This window comes from Podarcis raffonei, chromosome 3, assembly GCF_027172205.1.
Source record: "Podarcis raffonei isolate rPodRaf1 chromosome 3, rPodRaf1.pri, whole genome shotgun sequence".
In the NCBI taxonomy this organism is placed as follows: domain Eukaryota; kingdom Metazoa; phylum Chordata; class Lepidosauria; order Squamata; family Lacertidae; genus Podarcis; species Podarcis raffonei.
Genome location: NC_070604.1, coordinates 123,396,233 through 123,413,149, shown reverse-complemented (window position 1 = coordinate 123,413,149; position 16,917 = coordinate 123,396,233). Strand labels below are relative to the sequence as shown.

The window sequence follows — 16,917 nt, the reverse complement described above, 5'->3', positions numbered from 1 at the left end:
TAATTGTTTAAGGATAATTTAATGTTTATCCTCCATTTGGATTGACTCGCTAACATTGAGGATTCTGTTGTGGAGTTCTTCTGAGACGTTGTGGGAAGGTATCTTCCTCTTGGCTGATTCTGTAAAGGGATATAGATGGGAGAATTCCAGTTTGAATCAGTTCTTCAAGTTGGGCGTCATCTGAATCAGGCATTGAGGCAGCTTTTCCTGGAGGCAAATATTGTTGCAGTTATTCTAGATGGGAGCTGTTTACTATGTTAGACCTGAAGTGAATGATAAGCGGGGCATTGTTTCAGCTGTGAATATTCTGTGCGGCTTGCAGTGTGTTTGGATTCATGTTGAGGTCTTGTTTTTTAGAGCTTGTTTCTGGAATGTTCTGACTGTGGAATGTTGTGATTTTGGGTGGACTAGATGACCCTAGGAGTCCCTTCCAACTCTACAATTCCAATTTTATTTCCATGATCCTTCCCCTCCCACAATTATTCTCTGAAGTGGGAAGAATAAAGCTAGATCAGCTTCCCCACTCTTCCAGTTTTTGTACATGAGTGTGTAAATTGCTCCTTTTAAATTAGCCAGATCAAAAGTTGTTGCAGGGTTTTAAATTCTTTGGATACTTTTTAAAAAACTCCCAAATGACTGGGGACCCTGGGGAAAGGAGCTGGATCCAGGATTTGGGTTAGCCACCCCTGCCTTAGGTTAGTAATTTTTGCCCTCTTGGGGTGGAAGGCCATGTTTTGTCTATGATTCATCTTTCAGAATACTTCCTTTTTAATAGCACATATTTTTGTTTTGCTGACACATATATGAGGGTAGACTGACCAGTCTTGCATGGGCTCTTGTTTTTCCTCCCTGGAATCCTCACAGCTCCCAGGGCCTAGCTTCTCAAAGCCAGAGTACCTGCTGAAGTCCCTTTAGGAGAACTAAAACGCTGAGCCAGTGGTCTCATGGCAGAACACATTCTGTCTTCTACCACACTTGGCCTAAACTGCCTCTTCAACATAGTTTGGAGCAACTGCACATAACATTGGCTGTATGTCCAGACATGAGAATGACTCTGTTCTGTTCTGTTCAGAGTAAAGAATGAGTAAATGCCTTCCTGAGAAGACGTCCTTGTATCTGTTAGGCGTGGTTTGCGGTGTTCAAATAAACTTGTGCATCGCCCCAGAGCAGTGCTATAATTTGTGCTGTTTCAGTGGTGCCACGTAACAGTTCCGAAGATGGCATCTCAGTGGAGCTGATCTGCGTCTCTCTCTAGTCTGTATCATTGTTCTGCCTTAGGTTAGAGCTGGCCGGTTCTGCTTTTCCCCCAGGCCAGAATGCTTGGATCAGGGCTGCCAGCTGGCCTTCTTTGCAGTCCTAAGAGTCAGAGGCAGAAGAAGGAGTTAAAACTACTGGTAAGAACAGCCGGTTCCCTCTTGAACCATGCTTGAGAAACTGTGAAGGTGGGAGAAGAGTTTTAGGTCTGCTAAATACTTGCCAGCTTTCATGCCACTGGTGGTGTTGTAAGTATATTTAGTTTACACATTTCATTGGAAGCTATTTGGTGACATGTCAGTTGGACAGCACTGGAATCCCTTGTTGCCTTGCACCCAGTCCTGCAAATCTCTTCTATATCTTTCTTGTGAATGCATAGTGGCCCTGCTCTTTCTGCTAGGAAGAGCATAAGAAGAGCTTACTCCTGGATCAGGCCAGTGCCCCTTCTAGTCCAGCATCCTGTTCTCACAGTGGCCAGCCGGATGCCTCTTCTGGGAAATCCTCAAGGAGGATATGAGCACCGCAGCAGCAGTCTGCCCACTGGCAATTCCCAGCAGTTGGTTTTCAGTAGCGTTCAGCCATCCTTCTGGGCTTGGGTGCGGTCCAGAACAGATATGCTAGGTGTGGCATATGCAACTAAATACACATTGGATGACTCCAATTAACTCATACTTGTACTAGACCCGATGAAATCAACAAGCTTAACTTCCTAAGTGCATTGGTTGTGTTGGGGTCTATTCTGAGTATCACTAATGTTGGATATCACTCAATAACTTCCCTTGCTAGCATCTAGATGGAAAAATCTGCAGAAACCTTCTTATCCTATATCTGTGGCTGTCTCTGTGCATAATTCAGAGAAGATGAGTGTTTTCTAAGATGTCACGTCTGAGACGGTTGCATTGTCCCCAGTACCAGCTAGAGGATCATTATTCCATTAGGTGCTTCCTCCAGCTTTTTCTTCTTCTTGGTACTGAAAAGCATCCGGTGACTGGTCTATCTTCTTCAGGTAGTAGCTGTGCGTGAGGCCTTAGTAATAAAGGTGACCCTTCTGCTCTTGTAGAAATACCTGTTCAGCAAAGCCAGTGTGGCCTAGTGGTTAGAGCAGGGGGTTGGCAGCCTAAGGCCCATGGGCCACAAGCGGCACACGAGGGTTGTTTTACTAGCCCACAAGCCGAGCCACCTGCTCGGCAAGTCCCCAAGTGCTGTGCTAAACCGGCGCAGGGACTCTCTTTCACGGTGCTGGAAATCACGTCTGCACAGACGCCAGAAATCGTGGGTGCACGATCCGGCCCACGGAGGGGGCTGCGTGGCAGTGAACTGGCCCAGGCAAGGTATGCCTTAACGACCCCTGGGTTAGAGTGTAGAAAAGTAATTAAGTTGTCCAGCAAAAACACCTGCAGTTTTCAAGTCTGGAGGGAGGGAAACGTTTGGGAACCAGTGCTCGAGTTTCTTGTAGCTCAACCCTGCAGTCTCCCCCTCCACACAGTAGAGCAGGCACAACAAAAAATCCGCCAAGTTGGAGGACAGAAGTAATCTAATTTTACTTAGGTGCTGTGAAGAAGACTGCAGAAACAAAAAGAATGCAATGCCAATCCCTAGCTGAGTTGTCTCCAGATTTTATGCAGACATAGGGCTAGGGAAAGTGGGCACTCCCCACTGCTCAAAAAAATCACCTTTGTGTTTGCTAGCAAAACTAGTGAAGGTTGGTTGTGACACTGTTGCTACTGTGTTTGTAGAAAGAGAAATGAGGGTCACCTGAGGTGGTGCTTGAGGCTTTGGAGACATTCATTAAGGCTGGAACTGGAAGGAACTTGTGTTAGGCGTCCTTTATTCTATAGGTGTGAGATGCTGTGAGGAAGAGCAATAAGTTGCTGTTGTTCTGCAGAGATTACTGGCAACTAAGGAGTGTCGCTCCTGTTCAGGGTTCTAGCAGCCAGAGGGTCCCTTTCAGGGAACTCCATCTGTTTCCTTCCTGCCTTCTCTACCACCTCTCAGGTGGGCCACCAGCAGGCTCTGTTCTTGGGAATTGCCCCTTAGTATTCCTTCTGAATATTTGTTTTTGTGGTGCTATAAGCGCCAGGGTTGCCGTGAGTCTCCTGCTGGCCCCCTCTTGTGCACAAGGACCGGCACAGAAATGTTGCTATGCATCCTTACTTCCTAGCCTGGCTGCCTCATTGGCACACAGTGTGTGCATGTGCACACTTCCTGCTCTCCTAACCACAGTGCAGAATCCCTTGAATTGTGCATGAGCTGCTCCTGAACGTCATGTAGTGATTCATATTTTCTGAAACCCTGTAAGTTTGATTGAGACTTGAGACGAAGTTGGTCTTGGTTTGGAGCAGGGGTGAGTGAGCGTATTGGAATGGCAGTTCAGCTTGTGACTGCCTGCTCTGGATTTCCAACTCCTAAGAGACTGCGATCTGCTGACAGAATAAAAAGCTGGCAGTGATCTACCCCTTTGGGTGGGGGTTCAGGGAAAAGTTGTTGAGTTTTTTTAGGGAGGAAAGTCTCGGTTTTTTAGGGGTTCAGGCCAAAGATGCTGAGCTTTTTGGGGGGAGAATGGGGGAAAGTTGCTCACCAAAATACAAACAATCAGCCTCAGAGAGAAAACTCCGTCTCCTGTTCTATAGATCATTCAAGAATGGAGGGTGGGGTGAGGGGGCGTAATAATAATGGTGATGATGATGATGATGATAATAATAATAATAATTATTATTATTATTATTATTTATTTATTTATTCCCCGCCCATCTGGCTAGGTTTCCCCAGCCACTCTGGGCGGCTTCCAACACAATATTAAAATACAGTAATGTATCAAACATTAAAAGCTTCCCTAAACAGGGCTGCCTTCAGATGCTGTCTAAAAGTCTGGTAGTTGTTGTTCTCTTTGACATCTGGTGGCGTTCCACAGGGCGGGTGCCACTACCAAGAAGGCCCTCTGCCTGGTTCCCTGTAACTTGGCTTCTTGCAGGGAGGGAACCGCCAGAAGGCCCTCAGCGCTGGACCTCAGTGTCTGGGTAGAACAATGGGGGTGGAGACGCTCCTTCAGATATACTGAACCGAGGCCGTTTAGGGCTTTAAAGGTCAGCACCAACACAAGGAGAAGGGGACGACAGAGGACGAGATGGTTGGATACTGTTCTCGAAGCTACCAGCATGAGTTTGTCCAAACTGCGGGAGGCAGTGGAAGACAGGAGTGCCTGGCGTGCTCTGGTCCAGGGGGTCACGAAGAGGCGGACACGACTAAACGACTAAACAACAACAACAACCAACACTTTAGTTGTGCTTGGAAACGTACTGGGAGCCAATGTAGGTCTTTCAAGACTGGTGTTATGTGGTCTCGGCGTCCGCTCCCAGTCACCAGTCTAGCTGCCGCATTCTGGATTAGTTGTAGTTTCTGGGTCACCTTCAAAGGTAGCCCCACGTAGAGCGCATTGCAGGGAGATAACCAGAGCATGCACCACTCTGGCAAGACAGACCATGGGCAGGGAGGGTCTCAGCCTGCGTACCAGGTGGAGCTGGTAAACAGCTGCCCTGGACACAGAATTGACCTGCGCCTCCATGGACAGCTGTGAGTCCAGAATGACTCCCAGGCTGCGCACCTGGTCCTTCAGGGGCACAGTTACCCCATTTAGGACCAGGGAGTCCTCCACACCCGCCCACCTCCTGTCCTCCCAAGAACAGTACTTCTGTCTTGTCAGGATTCACCTTCAATCTGTTAGCCGCCATCTATCCTCCAACCGGCTCCAGGCACTCACACAGGACCTTCACCGCCTTCACTGGGCAGGGCAGGATGCTCTTTTGCCCCTGATAAGGAAAGGGAGCCAGCGATCAACCGTTATCTACCAAAACCTCCTGGGGATCTACCAGTAGATCACGATTGACCTGTTGGACATCCTTGGTTTAGGTCATAGAATCTTAGAGTTGGAAGGGACCCCAAGGATCCTCTAGTCCCTACAATCCAGGAATCTCAACTCAAGCATCCATGACAGGTGTCCATCCTACCTGTGTCCCAGTGATGCTGTTTCACTTCCAGTGCTCAGTTCGTTGCTTGCAATAGAGGTGGAAGAACTCCCATCTTGCTCCAAGAAAGAAAGAAAAAACCCCACCTCTGGTTCCTCCTTCCACCAGCAGTTGCTTGGCTGCAACAGCAGCTGCTTCATCAAGTTCATCAAGTTCTGGGCACCACAGTTCAAGAAGGACACTGACAAACTGGAACGTGTCCAGAGGAGGGCAACCAAAATGGTCAAAGGCCTGGAAACGATGCCTTATGAGGAACAGCTAAGGGAGCTGGGCATGTTTAGCCTGGAGAAGAGGAGGTTAAGGGGTGATATGATAGCCATGTTCAAATATATAAAAGGATGTCACATAGAGGAGGGAGAAAGGTTGTTTTCTGCTGCTCCAGAGAAGCGGACATGGAGCAATGGATCCAAACTACAAGAAAGAAGATTCCACCTAAACATTAGGAAGAACTTCCTGACAGTAAGAGCTGTTCGACAGTGGGATTTGCTGCCAAGGAGTGTGGTGGAGTCTCCTTTTTTGGAGGTCTTTAAGCAGAGGCTTGACAACCATATGTCAGGAGTGCTCTGGTGGTGTTTCCTGCTTGGCAGGGGGTTGGACTCGATGGCCCTTGTGGTCTCTTCCAACTCTATGATTCTAAGTTGTAGCAGAGGAAAGATGGGAAGCTGAGTTGCTGCATCAGCTCAATAATTTTCCACTCCTCCTCCTCCTCCTCCTCCTCCTCCTCTCCTTGAACTCTGCTTTGCTTCCTCTGGTTATTGCAAGGACTCTGTGGACACAGTGCCCCAGTTGCCCTTTCCCTCCAGCCTTCCCAACCCCCTGTTCCTTTTGTCATCACGCCCTTTAGGTTGCAAGGCTGAAGGCAGAGGCTGTCTTAACTCATCTCTGTAAGCCACTTGGGGAGCTGAACACTTGGCTGTGTGAAAGTCCTCCAGGTGAAATCAAAGGGAAACATGGACTTAATTCCAGTTCAGCTTAAAATTGCTTCCATGACGTGTAATTCATATTAACCTCAGCAAACATGTCTGAAGTTATGAAACATTTCCTAGACGATATGTTAACTGTCCCCACTTAAAAGCTTACATTTGGGCGGGGCATAATAAATTATTATTATTATTATTATTATTATTATTATTATTATTATTATATGTAAAAGGTGTCTTCACATGCTGGACTTCCCATATTGAGAAGGCCCTGGACTTGTGTTCCATAGTATGAAAGTTTGTTCGCTTGGTGTTGCTTCTGCTGCTGCTCCAAGATCATGTTTCAGTTCATTAAGATTTCACAATATTTTATCTTTTCCCAGTAACTGCTGTGCTCATCTGAGTGTAGCTTTGACATTTGCTCGTAGTGCTCTCAGATTCTGAGAAGGTTCAAGTTTTGGTTTAAGACCAATGCATTTTTCTAACAGAAAGCTTTTGCAAAATCTTGTGTAGGCTATAATTCTGGATTGTAGGAAGGGTACTGTGGCAAGAGCTGAAGTAAGCATAACTATAGCGCTCCTGATTTAGGTTCGTCTCTCATGATGCCACATGTCGAATGATGAATGCCAGGCCCTTGGTACCTGGTACCTGACTGGGATGCTGCCGCTGCATCCCACACCCTTGTGAGCGGAACATATACGTTCCTTTTGAACACATATGATTATTGTTATCATTATTAAACCACGCTTTTATAGAAGTTCTCAAACAGCATATGCACAAATCTTTTTGTGGGTGCTTTGCAAGTCTATTTGGACAGCAGACAGATTGTCAATTAACATTACAGTGCTGCGCTTAAATGGAAATATGAATTGCATGAGAAATTGGTGACTTCCTTTGTTTACCATTTTAAAAAATTCATGTTGATTAAACTTTAAGATAATCCCAGAGAGGCAGAGGACCAGGCTGAATGAGATTGACCTCAAATTGAAAATACTAAAATAGGACAAACTTTTTGTTTCCTCTTCTCATTTCCAACCTTTTGTTCTGAACCTGCAAAGCAGCTTACAGCAAATTAAATACGCCCACCTATAATGAACATAATAACAGAGCAGAAACTGTAAAAACTTTCAGATTAACTCTCAACAAACAATACAGAAGAAAGTCAGTATAATCAAAAAATTAGGAAAAGTCAGCCATGAATCAGAACCCCAAAGACTCTAAAAAGAAGAGCCTTTTGCTCTTCCTCAGAAGGACTACAGTTCAGGTGCATAGGCCTTAGCTTCGGACCCTGGTGTTACCTGGGCTGCCTGTGGCCCTGTTTACACATGTTCAGAAACTCACGTCTTACAGAAGTATTCACAGAGGGAGAGTCTTTATGTCCTGTATTAAATTTCTTTCCCAGCCCCAGGGTGGGTCACATAATAAATCAAAAACGCATACGTAACTGTCAGGTCGCATAAACTAACATTTGCAACAGAGCACCTTAACTGTCTGTATGACAGCACAGCAAAGAATACAGACCACACCTCCTCATATGCCTTATGAAAAGCCTGGGTGAAGAGACCTCACCTACTCTTTAATCCGGAAGTTGCTGTGTGCTATAGGTGTTATTGAACTGCACTTACGCACAGCTTAATGACTTGGAGGAATCTGCAAAAAGACAACTCAGTTTCAGTATAAGTTGGAATAAACTACAGGCACTAGTGAAATGGCTTTGTAGCTTGAAGCACCAAATGCCATGTTAGCAGGAATGGCCAGGGGATTGGCTAAAATGTAAGGTTATTTGTAGGCTATATGGACTGGTGATTTGTGGCAGGTATAGAAGCAAGGTGTCAAAGTTTCCCATAGTGGGGGCTGGGGGGTTTGATGGTGGATTTGCCATAACTGCACTTTTCAGTATAGTTTTTCTGGGCATGTCATGACTTCTGTTGTTTCTTTTATATTTTAGGGATAGATTTCAAGATCAAAACAGTTGAATTGCAAGGAAAGAAGATCAAACTGCAGATATGGTAAGTGGCACATCAGAATTTGTGGGGGGGTTATGTTGATGCGAAAAGGGATGCTTTGGCAATGTCAAGAAGTGCTCTGTGACTCTCATGGCTACAGTGAAAAGGGTCGATTAGCCAGACAGTATGTAACATAAATAACATTCAGTATGTGCCCTGTGACTAATTGAGGAAGACAACACAATGAGAAGAGATCAGCCACAGCAGGGAGAGAGAGACCTGCAAACAGGACTGGGGGAAAGCTGAATGATCTTGCAACTAAGGCATTTGCAGGCAATTCTTCTGCAGCCCCAAAGTCTGCCTTTGACCTAAACAGACAAACATTTGGTGCAGCCTACGTGCATCCTATCTACGGGCAGGTTTATACGTAAGCACCTGCCTGGTCGTCATAGGCGAGTCAGTGGTCTGAAAGATGGAGGTTAAAGCACTCTGTTCTTCCTCCACACCTGGCCTAGAAATGCCTTGGGTTGCTCAAGGAGAGATGGCCCCAGAGGTAAGCCAGCATAGGTGGGCACAGCGGACCTGCTGTTAGGAATTCCCATGGCTGTGCTTGCCAGGTTTCCTACGAAGCATTACAGCTGGGTGATGATATTCTGCCATGGTGAATGGGGGCCTTTATTGTCATGCTGTCTGGTGAAGGTTTCTATTGTGCAGAGGGCGGTGGGGAAGTATCCTGTGTGGACTCAAATGGTAATGAGGGTTAGGGCTGGTTTTCGACATCACGATATATCACCAGCTAAACATCGCAATATACTGATATACCACAGTGTCTGAAATAAAGGATGGAGCTATGTCAAGGCTTTGGCTGGTTTCCAGAATGCGGCAGCTAGACTGGTGACTGGGAGCGGCCGCTGAGACCATATAACACCGGTCTTGAAAGGCCTACACTGGCTCCCAGTATGTTTCCGAGCACAATTCAAAGTGTTGGTGCTGACCTTTAAAGCCCTAAACGGCCTCGGTCCAGTAGACCTGAAGGAGCGTCTCCACCTCCATTGTTCTGCCTGGACACTGAGGTCCAGCGCAGAGGGCCTTATGGTGGTTCCCTCATTGCGAGAAGCCAAGTTACAGGGAACCAGGCAGAGGGCCTTCTCGGTAGTGGCACCCACCCTGTGGAACGCCCTTCCACCAGATGCAAAAGAGAAAAATACCAAACTTTTAGATGGCATCTGTAGGCAGCCCTGTTTAGGGAAGCTTTTAATGTTTAATAGGTTATTGTATTTTAGTATTCTGTTGGAAGCCGCCCAGAGAGGCTGGGGAAACCCAGCCAGATGGGCGGGGTATAAATAAATTATTATTACTATTATTATTATTATTATTATTATTATTATTATTATTATTATTACTATTACTATTACTATTACTATTACTATTATTATGCACGGTTTTTGCAGAGTGCTTGCACACACATCATATATCGCCAGGTCAAAAATCATGAAACCAGTATCACAATATGGACTTGAAACCAGTTTTGAATGATATATCGCCCAGCCCTAACACATACCATGATTTGTGATATATTGCCAATTCAAAAATCACAAAACGGGTATCATGAAACCGACATTGCTTCTCCAAAGGGGAGCCACTGGGTGTCTTCAAGGGCAGTAGAGCATTGAGTGCTGAAAGCCCTTTGTGGCCCCGTTCTGCGCTTCCCCCTTGAAGCCTGGCTGCTGCTGCAGTGCTGCATGTTCTCTGCTTCTCTCCACAGGGACACAGCAGGTCAGGAACGGTTTCACACCATCACCACCTCCTACTACCGAGGTGCCATGGGAATCATGCTAGTGTATGACATCACCAATGCCAAAAGCTTTGAAAACATCAGCAAATGGCTCAGAAACATTGATGAGGTGAGTCGTGGGGGGTGGGGACCTTAATGCCGTCCATTTCGAGAGCTCTGTGTGTTTGTGTGGGGGGCAAAGAGTCACCCTCGGGTAAAGCAGGGCAGGGTAGGTTTGCCTCAACAGAAAGTGCTTATGCAAGGAAAGCCTGCTGGAAGTGGAGCACGACCCTCTTGCCTAGTAGCCTCCGATAGCCTCCATGAAATTGTCTAATCCTCCTGTGAAGTACCATGCAGCTCTCCCTCAGCACAGACAGGGCTGGCTTGTTTCCTAGAATCATAGAGTTGGAAGAGACCACAAGGGCCATCGAGTCCAACCCCCTGCCAAGCAGAAAACACCATCAGAGCACTCCTGACATATGGTTGTCAAGCCTCTGCTTAAAGACCGCCAAAGAAGGAGACTCCACTACACTCCTTGGCAGCAAATTCCACTGTCGAACAGCTCTTACTGTCAGGAAGTTCTTCCTAATGTTTAGGTGGAATCTTCTTTCTTGTAGTTTGGATCCATTGCTCCGTGTCCGCTTCTCTGGAGCAGCAGAAAACAACCTTTCTCCCTCCTCTATGTGACATCCTTTTATATATTTGAACATGGCTATCATATCACCCCTTAACCTCCTCTTCTCCAGGCTAAACATGCCCAGCTCCCTTAGCCGTTCCTCATAAGGCATCGTTTCCAGGCCTTTGACCATTTTGGTTGCCCTCCTCTGGACACGTTCCAGTTTGTCAGTGTCCTTCTTGAACTGTGGTGCCCAGAACTGGACACAGTACTCCAGGTGAGGTCTGACCAGAGCAGAATACAGTGGCACTATTACTTCCCTTGATCTAGATGCTATACTCCTATTGATGCAGCCCAGAATTGCATTGGCTTTTTTAGCTGCCGCGTCACACTGTTGGCTCATGTCAAGTTTGTGGTCAACCAAGACTCCTAGGTCCTTTTCACATGTACTGCTCTCAAGCCAGGTGTCCCCCATCTTGTATTTGTGCCTCTCATTTTTTTTGCCCAAGTGCAATACTTTACATTTCTCCCTGTTAAAGTTCCTGATATGCAGAATCAGCCCAGTGGGGCAAGATTTGATGCCTAGGTGCCTTCACTTGGCCCCCCTCTCTGGAAGCAGCCTCCCATTCAGATCTGGGAGTTGGCACCTGAAGGCCTCCTTCCCCTTCATGGGATTCACGGCCTTGGACCCTTGTACCTACGGGACCGCCTCTCCCGGTATGCCCCACGGAGAGCCTCAAGGTCCATAAATAGCAACACCCTAGAGGTCCCGGGCCCTAAGGAAGTCAGATTAGCCTCAACCAGAGCCAGGGCCTTCTCATCACTGGCTCCGGCCTGGTGGAACGCTCTGTCTCATGACAGATCTGCGGGATCTGATTTCTTTCCGCGGGGCCTGTAAGACAGACTTGTTCCACTTGGCCTTTGGCTTGGAATCAATTTACGGTAATCCCTTTCCCCTCTTTCCCTTCGCCTTCTGTGATGGAACTCCTATTTGGGGACTTCCCTGGCTTTTTTCTGGCCCACGTAGGACCAGTCTGGATAGTTGGCCTTGGTGAAGATTTGACGTTTTCATCCCCAAAAAGTTTTTGATTTGAGTTTCTACTGAAATGAGGCTGCATTTTAATGTTGTACTTAATTTTGTTTTTAAGTTGTATTTTAATCAATTGTTTTTATACCTGGTGTTAGCCGGCCTGAGCCCAGTCTTGGCTGGGGAGGACGGGGTATAAATAAAATTTATTTATTATTATTATTATTATTATTATTATTTATTGGGCACATCAGAGCATGAGCTTGAGAGGTAGGGCAGAGGGGGTTGGGGAAATGGACTTCTGGGCTACTGTCTAGCATTGTAACAAATAAACTCTTTTTTTATGCTGTTTTGATAAAGTGAACCACCTTGAGTAGACTGTCCTCAGAAAGGTAGCAGGGAAATTATTTTAGAAACAAAGCACTAAATGGAGCAAACGGACATAAAATAGCAGTGTTTTCTCTCCCAATTTTCAAGACATTGGCCTTCTTAAATAATACATTTATTCTTATTACTATTCATACCAATAAATGTATTGGCCGCTCTCCAATATTGCTGAATTGCAGGGGGTTGGACTACAGCTCTGCAATTCTTTTATTCTGTGTTACACCCATTTGAAGCAGATGACATCCACAGGAGTAGGGTGGGTCCTACATCTCAGGTGTCAAGGGCCGGGGGATAGAGGTGCATCTTCAGCATTCGCCAGGGAAGGTGCCACATGCATCTCTGTGAAGAGGGAGATGCCACAAAGAAGACACTTTGCCAACCCAGCTTCTGAGGGTTTGGTAACTGCTTGACCTTAACACCCAAGAGGGTCTGTGGGAATGGATACAGTCTCCCAGATATTTGGGGCGTAAGCCTTCGGGGGCTTTGGACACTAATGGTAGCACCTTGAATTGGGCCAGCTGTTTTAGAACAGGCATTGAGTTCTAAAGGTGACCCCAGCCAGTGCTCTGACCACTGTGCTGGGGACCCGTTGAAGTTTCTGATCCGTCCTCAAGGGCAGCCCCACATAGAGCGCATGCAGTAATCTAATATGGAAGCCGAATCACACAACAACCCATCATTTATGATTGCATGGTTCTCCTAGATACTGTTCTGTGTGACAGGCCACTCACGATGGCGTAGCTAGGTCAGCCTTGCTTTCTGGAGGGAGTAGAGCAATGCAGGGAAGAAGGACTTACGGGGCTCTTCTCTGGTTCCGCCCTCTAGCATGCCAACGAAGATGTGGAGAGGATGCTGCTAGGTAACAAGTGCGACATGGATGACAAGAGGGTGGTGCCCAAAGCAAAAGGCGAACAGGTGAGTGGCAGTTCCGCTGGACTCTGCAGGTGGCAAAGAGTGGGCCGAGGAGGAGACCCCTGGGCTTGGAGTCACCTATGGGCAGCTGTCACCAGGTGGTCTGCCTTCAGGACACAGATTTCCACAGGCCCAGGCCACCTACTGTATTTTTCGCTGCATAAGATGCACTTCCCTCCTAAAAAGTAAGGGGAAATGTGTGTGCGTCTTATGGAGCGAATGCAGGTGGGAGGCTCTGCTCAGTGCTCCCTTTAAAGTGCCGCACGGAGCGTGTGTGCAGCTCTTGGGGGCTTTTCCGCAAGGTGGGAGAAGGGACTGACGGGCTGCCCCCTGCCCCTTCCGCCACCTCCCGGAAAAGCCAGCAAGAGCCGCTGCCAGGCTCTGCTCAGCACTCCCTTGTAAGGGCTCCCTTTTGTCCCTCATCCCACTTTGCTGGGAAGCCAGCAGAAGAAGCGCTGCGCAGCTGTTGCTCTTGCTCTGCTGGCTTCTCAGCGAAGCGGGAGGAGGGACGGAAGGTTTAAAGCAAGAAAAGCGAGAGCCGCTTACATGCTCTGCGCAGAATATTTTTTTTTCTTGCTTTCTCCCTCTAAAAACTAGGTGCATCTTATGGTCAGGTGCGTCCTATGGAGCGAAAAATACAGTAACTTATGTTGCAAAACCCATTAGCATTTGTTACACCGAGCTGTCCTTTCGTTATGCCCAAACACACAGACCAGTCTTTGAAAAGCTTTGTGAACGTTCCTGTCTGTCTCCTCTTCCCTACCCCTTCAAAGAGTAGTATCCCCGGCTTCCGGAGGGAGCTCAGGGTTACCCCAAGTGGTCATGAGTTGCCTGCGCACCTACATTTTGTGTCGCAGGCTAGGGCTGTGAATCACCTTAAGTAAACTAGCCCAGTCTTATAAGTTGAGCATCCTGTTCTCCTAGGGGCCACCTGAGTGTCCTCTCCGCACATCCTCACGGTGGTTCGATATTGACTCAGAGACGGAGCTCCTTTGCTGGGTTAGTTTTGTGTCTTTCTAAATTTTAGCAGGCAGAGCAACCCAGCCTGGAACAGGCCTCTGCTCACCACACTCAGCTCACTTGAGCGTCTAGCAGACATGCCATATGTATCAAATGTTTTATGTTCTTGCATGTAAACTTCTTTGGGAACATTCCTGTCCTGCCTTGTAATTTTTTTATTGCTGAGGTTGAAGGATCTCTTCTCCCTGCTGTGGGTGTGTTTGGGCAGCAGGACAGAGGCAGCCGCCCATTTCTGATACGCAGCAGTGAAGCATTTGTTGGTTTCTCCTTTTTTCCTAGATTGCAAGGGAGCACGGTATTAGGTTTTTTGAAACTAGCGCAAAAGCAAATATTAACATTGAGAAGGCATTCCTCACGTTAGCAGAAGACATTCTTCGAAAGGTAAGAGCGGGCTTGGTTGCTGGGTGGGAGGTGGGGCAGGAGCGGAACAGGACAATGGGAACTGGATTGAGAGCCATGGAGGCTCCGTGGCGCAAATGGGCCCCCAATTTGTGCTTCCCCTTCCCTCCTCCCCGACTTTTGCCTAGAGCTGCAATATCGGCCTCTTGAGCCTGGATAGCTCATTGGATTCAAGTGTGGCAGTGCCAAGATGGCAAGTTCAGTCCCCATAAGAGACAGCAACATATTCCTGCATTGCACTGGGGAGGACTAGATGATCCTCAGAGTCCCTTCCAATTCTGTGATTCCTTTCCCCAGGTATAATAGCCTGCGGGGTTGCTGGGAGAGGGGAGGGGAGGGACACAATCCAGAGCCACTATAGAAATCTGTGTGTGGCTAAATACCATGCATGTTGGTGCAGGAAAGAAAGGAAGAGCTGCTTCATTACAAGTCAGGCTCCTGGTCCATTGAGATCAGTACTGTCTGCCCTGACTGGCAGCAGTGACTCTCCAGGGTTTCAGGTGTGGCCTCTGACAGGCTTACCTGGAGATGCTGCTGGCTGCACCTGGGACCTTCCCTCTGCCGGGGAGCCATGACTAGGCCCATAACGTAACGTACCCTGAGAACAAGCTTGTTGCCCATTAAGAGTTTCCCTAAACTTGGGGTCTCCAGATGCTTTTGGGCTACAATTCTCATCATCCCCGACCACTGGCCTTGCTAGCTAGGGGTGATGGAAGTTGTAGTCCGAAAGAGTTTGGGAAAGCTTCATGTGAACCCTGGTCGCTGTGCTGTTGATGTTCACTGGCTGAGGGAACATTGCAATTCTGACTTAACCCCTGTCTTGCCACTTTGTTGCAGACCCCTGTAAAAGAGCCCAACAGTGAAAATGTAGATATCAGCAGTGGCGGTGGCGTGACGGGATGGAAGAGCAAGTGCTGCTGAACGTGCTCCCTCCTCGCCAAGCGCCATCTTCCTCCTCCTCCTCCTCTTCTTCTTCTTGCTGTGGAATAAACCACTTTGCCCATTTTTAACCTTAAAAAAAAATTTTTTTTTTTTTTTGTTCCTCATCTTAACATGGCTCCACTCTTCCTTTGTTCTTCTGTTTCGGGAGAACTCGCTGACGATAATTTTTCTGGAAACTGTATTAAAATCATGTCTGACTCTTCTTTTCTTTTAATGTACCAGCTCAACTCGGCGTCACATCCTGGTTGTATTATAGCCCAGTCTTAACATTAAAACTTAGAGCAAATCATTTCAGCTCCAGTCTGCAAATTGTACAAGAATAAAACTTAGCATTAACAGTTTATTTTGTACAGCAGTGGGGTTTTGTTAATGAATTCTGTGCTTAAGTCACCATATTTGCATCGGCAAAAAAGAAATCCATTCGCCTTGAGTATGTAAATGGGGTTTTATTATTTTGTCCTGTGCCTTATGTGGAAAGGAACTTCGGTTCTCCCCCTCCCCCTTTTTTCCTTCTTCCCCTCTTCCTGCTCTGATGGAAGCAGGATGGGAGAGTTGGCCCCCCCCACTTGACTCCGCCACATTTAAACTATCAAACTCTCCTGTGATGACTTTACTGTGATTGATGTAGTGAATTGAGGACAAGGGGGTTAGAGCAAGAGATTCCAGTCTGCTTGGTGTCTCCTTCTTCCCTGGGGAGGGAAGGGGGGGGGCTTTAAATGCTGACCAGTTCCTGCTGCCATTTTCTTTCTCTCTACCAATTTCCTCCTTATTTCCTTTCTCTCTCTCTCTCTTTTTTGCTTGCATGCCGGTTTTATTTTTTATTTTATGGTGTGATGTGTTTAAGAGACGGCAACACAGTACGTTTGCCAAATTTAATTCGAAGCACTGATCACGGATTCTAGCTTTCTGAGGTAAAACGTGAAGTATCTACTAACCTTTGTCTAGCAAACGTCAGGCCCGCTACTATCCCCCCCCTCCCTCCTACGTAGTTATTGGGGTTTGTGGTAATAATGGAAGAATTAATTGCATGCACTAGTTTCCTATGGAGGATGGTGATGATGATGTGGCTGTTGTTGATCTTTATGTATGACTCTGCCAGGCGGTTCACGAATCCACAGCCCTCGACACAGAATTGGTTCTCTTTGCTGCTCCAGGCAGGTGACTCGGTAGCCTAGTACATATTTAAGACGGGTGGGGGTGGGGGAAAGAGGGCAGGTGAGTCGAATGGTCGCACCCCTAAGATGCTCTCCTTCTGTGTTTGAGTTCTTCACAATAAAAAACATCCCTTGTTTACAACCCTGGGCAATTGTAAATTCTTTCAACGGATGCGGAAGGACGGTGAACAAACGCAGCACCTCCTCTCTTCCTTTTTCCCCTTTTGCACAAGCAAACGGGCACAGGCTCTGTTTTTGGGTTCCCCTTGGGGGCAGGGCTTGCATTTCCAGTTTGCTGCCTTGCCTCTCGCTCCGGCTCTGCTGCAGAGATGTCGACGGGGCGCCCGCCTTGAGAGCATGGAGGGGGGGGGTCCTTTGCTTCGGGCAGAGCCGGGGTCGGGACGAGAGCTGGTTTCTCTTGAGGTGCGTGCTAAGCGGGGTGCCTTACTGGGACTGCCTTCTCCCCACCGCCAAGCCTGCCTGCAAACCCACCGCAGGAGGGGGCTCTTGCAGCACAGTCTCTCCCGCGGCCCCCCTCTCCCCC

The 16,917-nt window shown here is 47.5% G+C and overlaps 1 protein-coding gene across 1 annotated transcript in view; it reads left to right on the top strand.

Moving 5' to 3' along the window:
- The window catches only part of RAB10 (RAB10, member RAS oncogene family), a 29,515-nt gene extending 13,000 nt beyond the window's left edge, over positions 1 to 16,515 (top strand). Inside the window, exons 2-6 of the mRNA XM_053383890.1 lie at positions 8,145 to 8,205; positions 9,908 to 10,046; positions 12,772 to 12,861; positions 14,158 to 14,259; positions 15,115 to 16,515. Coding sequence (XP_053239865.1) covers positions 8,145 to 8,205; positions 9,908 to 10,046; positions 12,772 to 12,861; positions 14,158 to 14,259; positions 15,115 to 15,198 — 476 coding nt within the window. The 3' untranslated portion in view covers positions 15,199 to 16,515. The remainder of the gene's footprint in view (positions 1 to 8,144; positions 8,206 to 9,907; positions 10,047 to 12,771; positions 12,862 to 14,157; positions 14,260 to 15,114) is intronic.
- Positions 16,516 to 16,917: the final 402 nt, after the last annotated feature.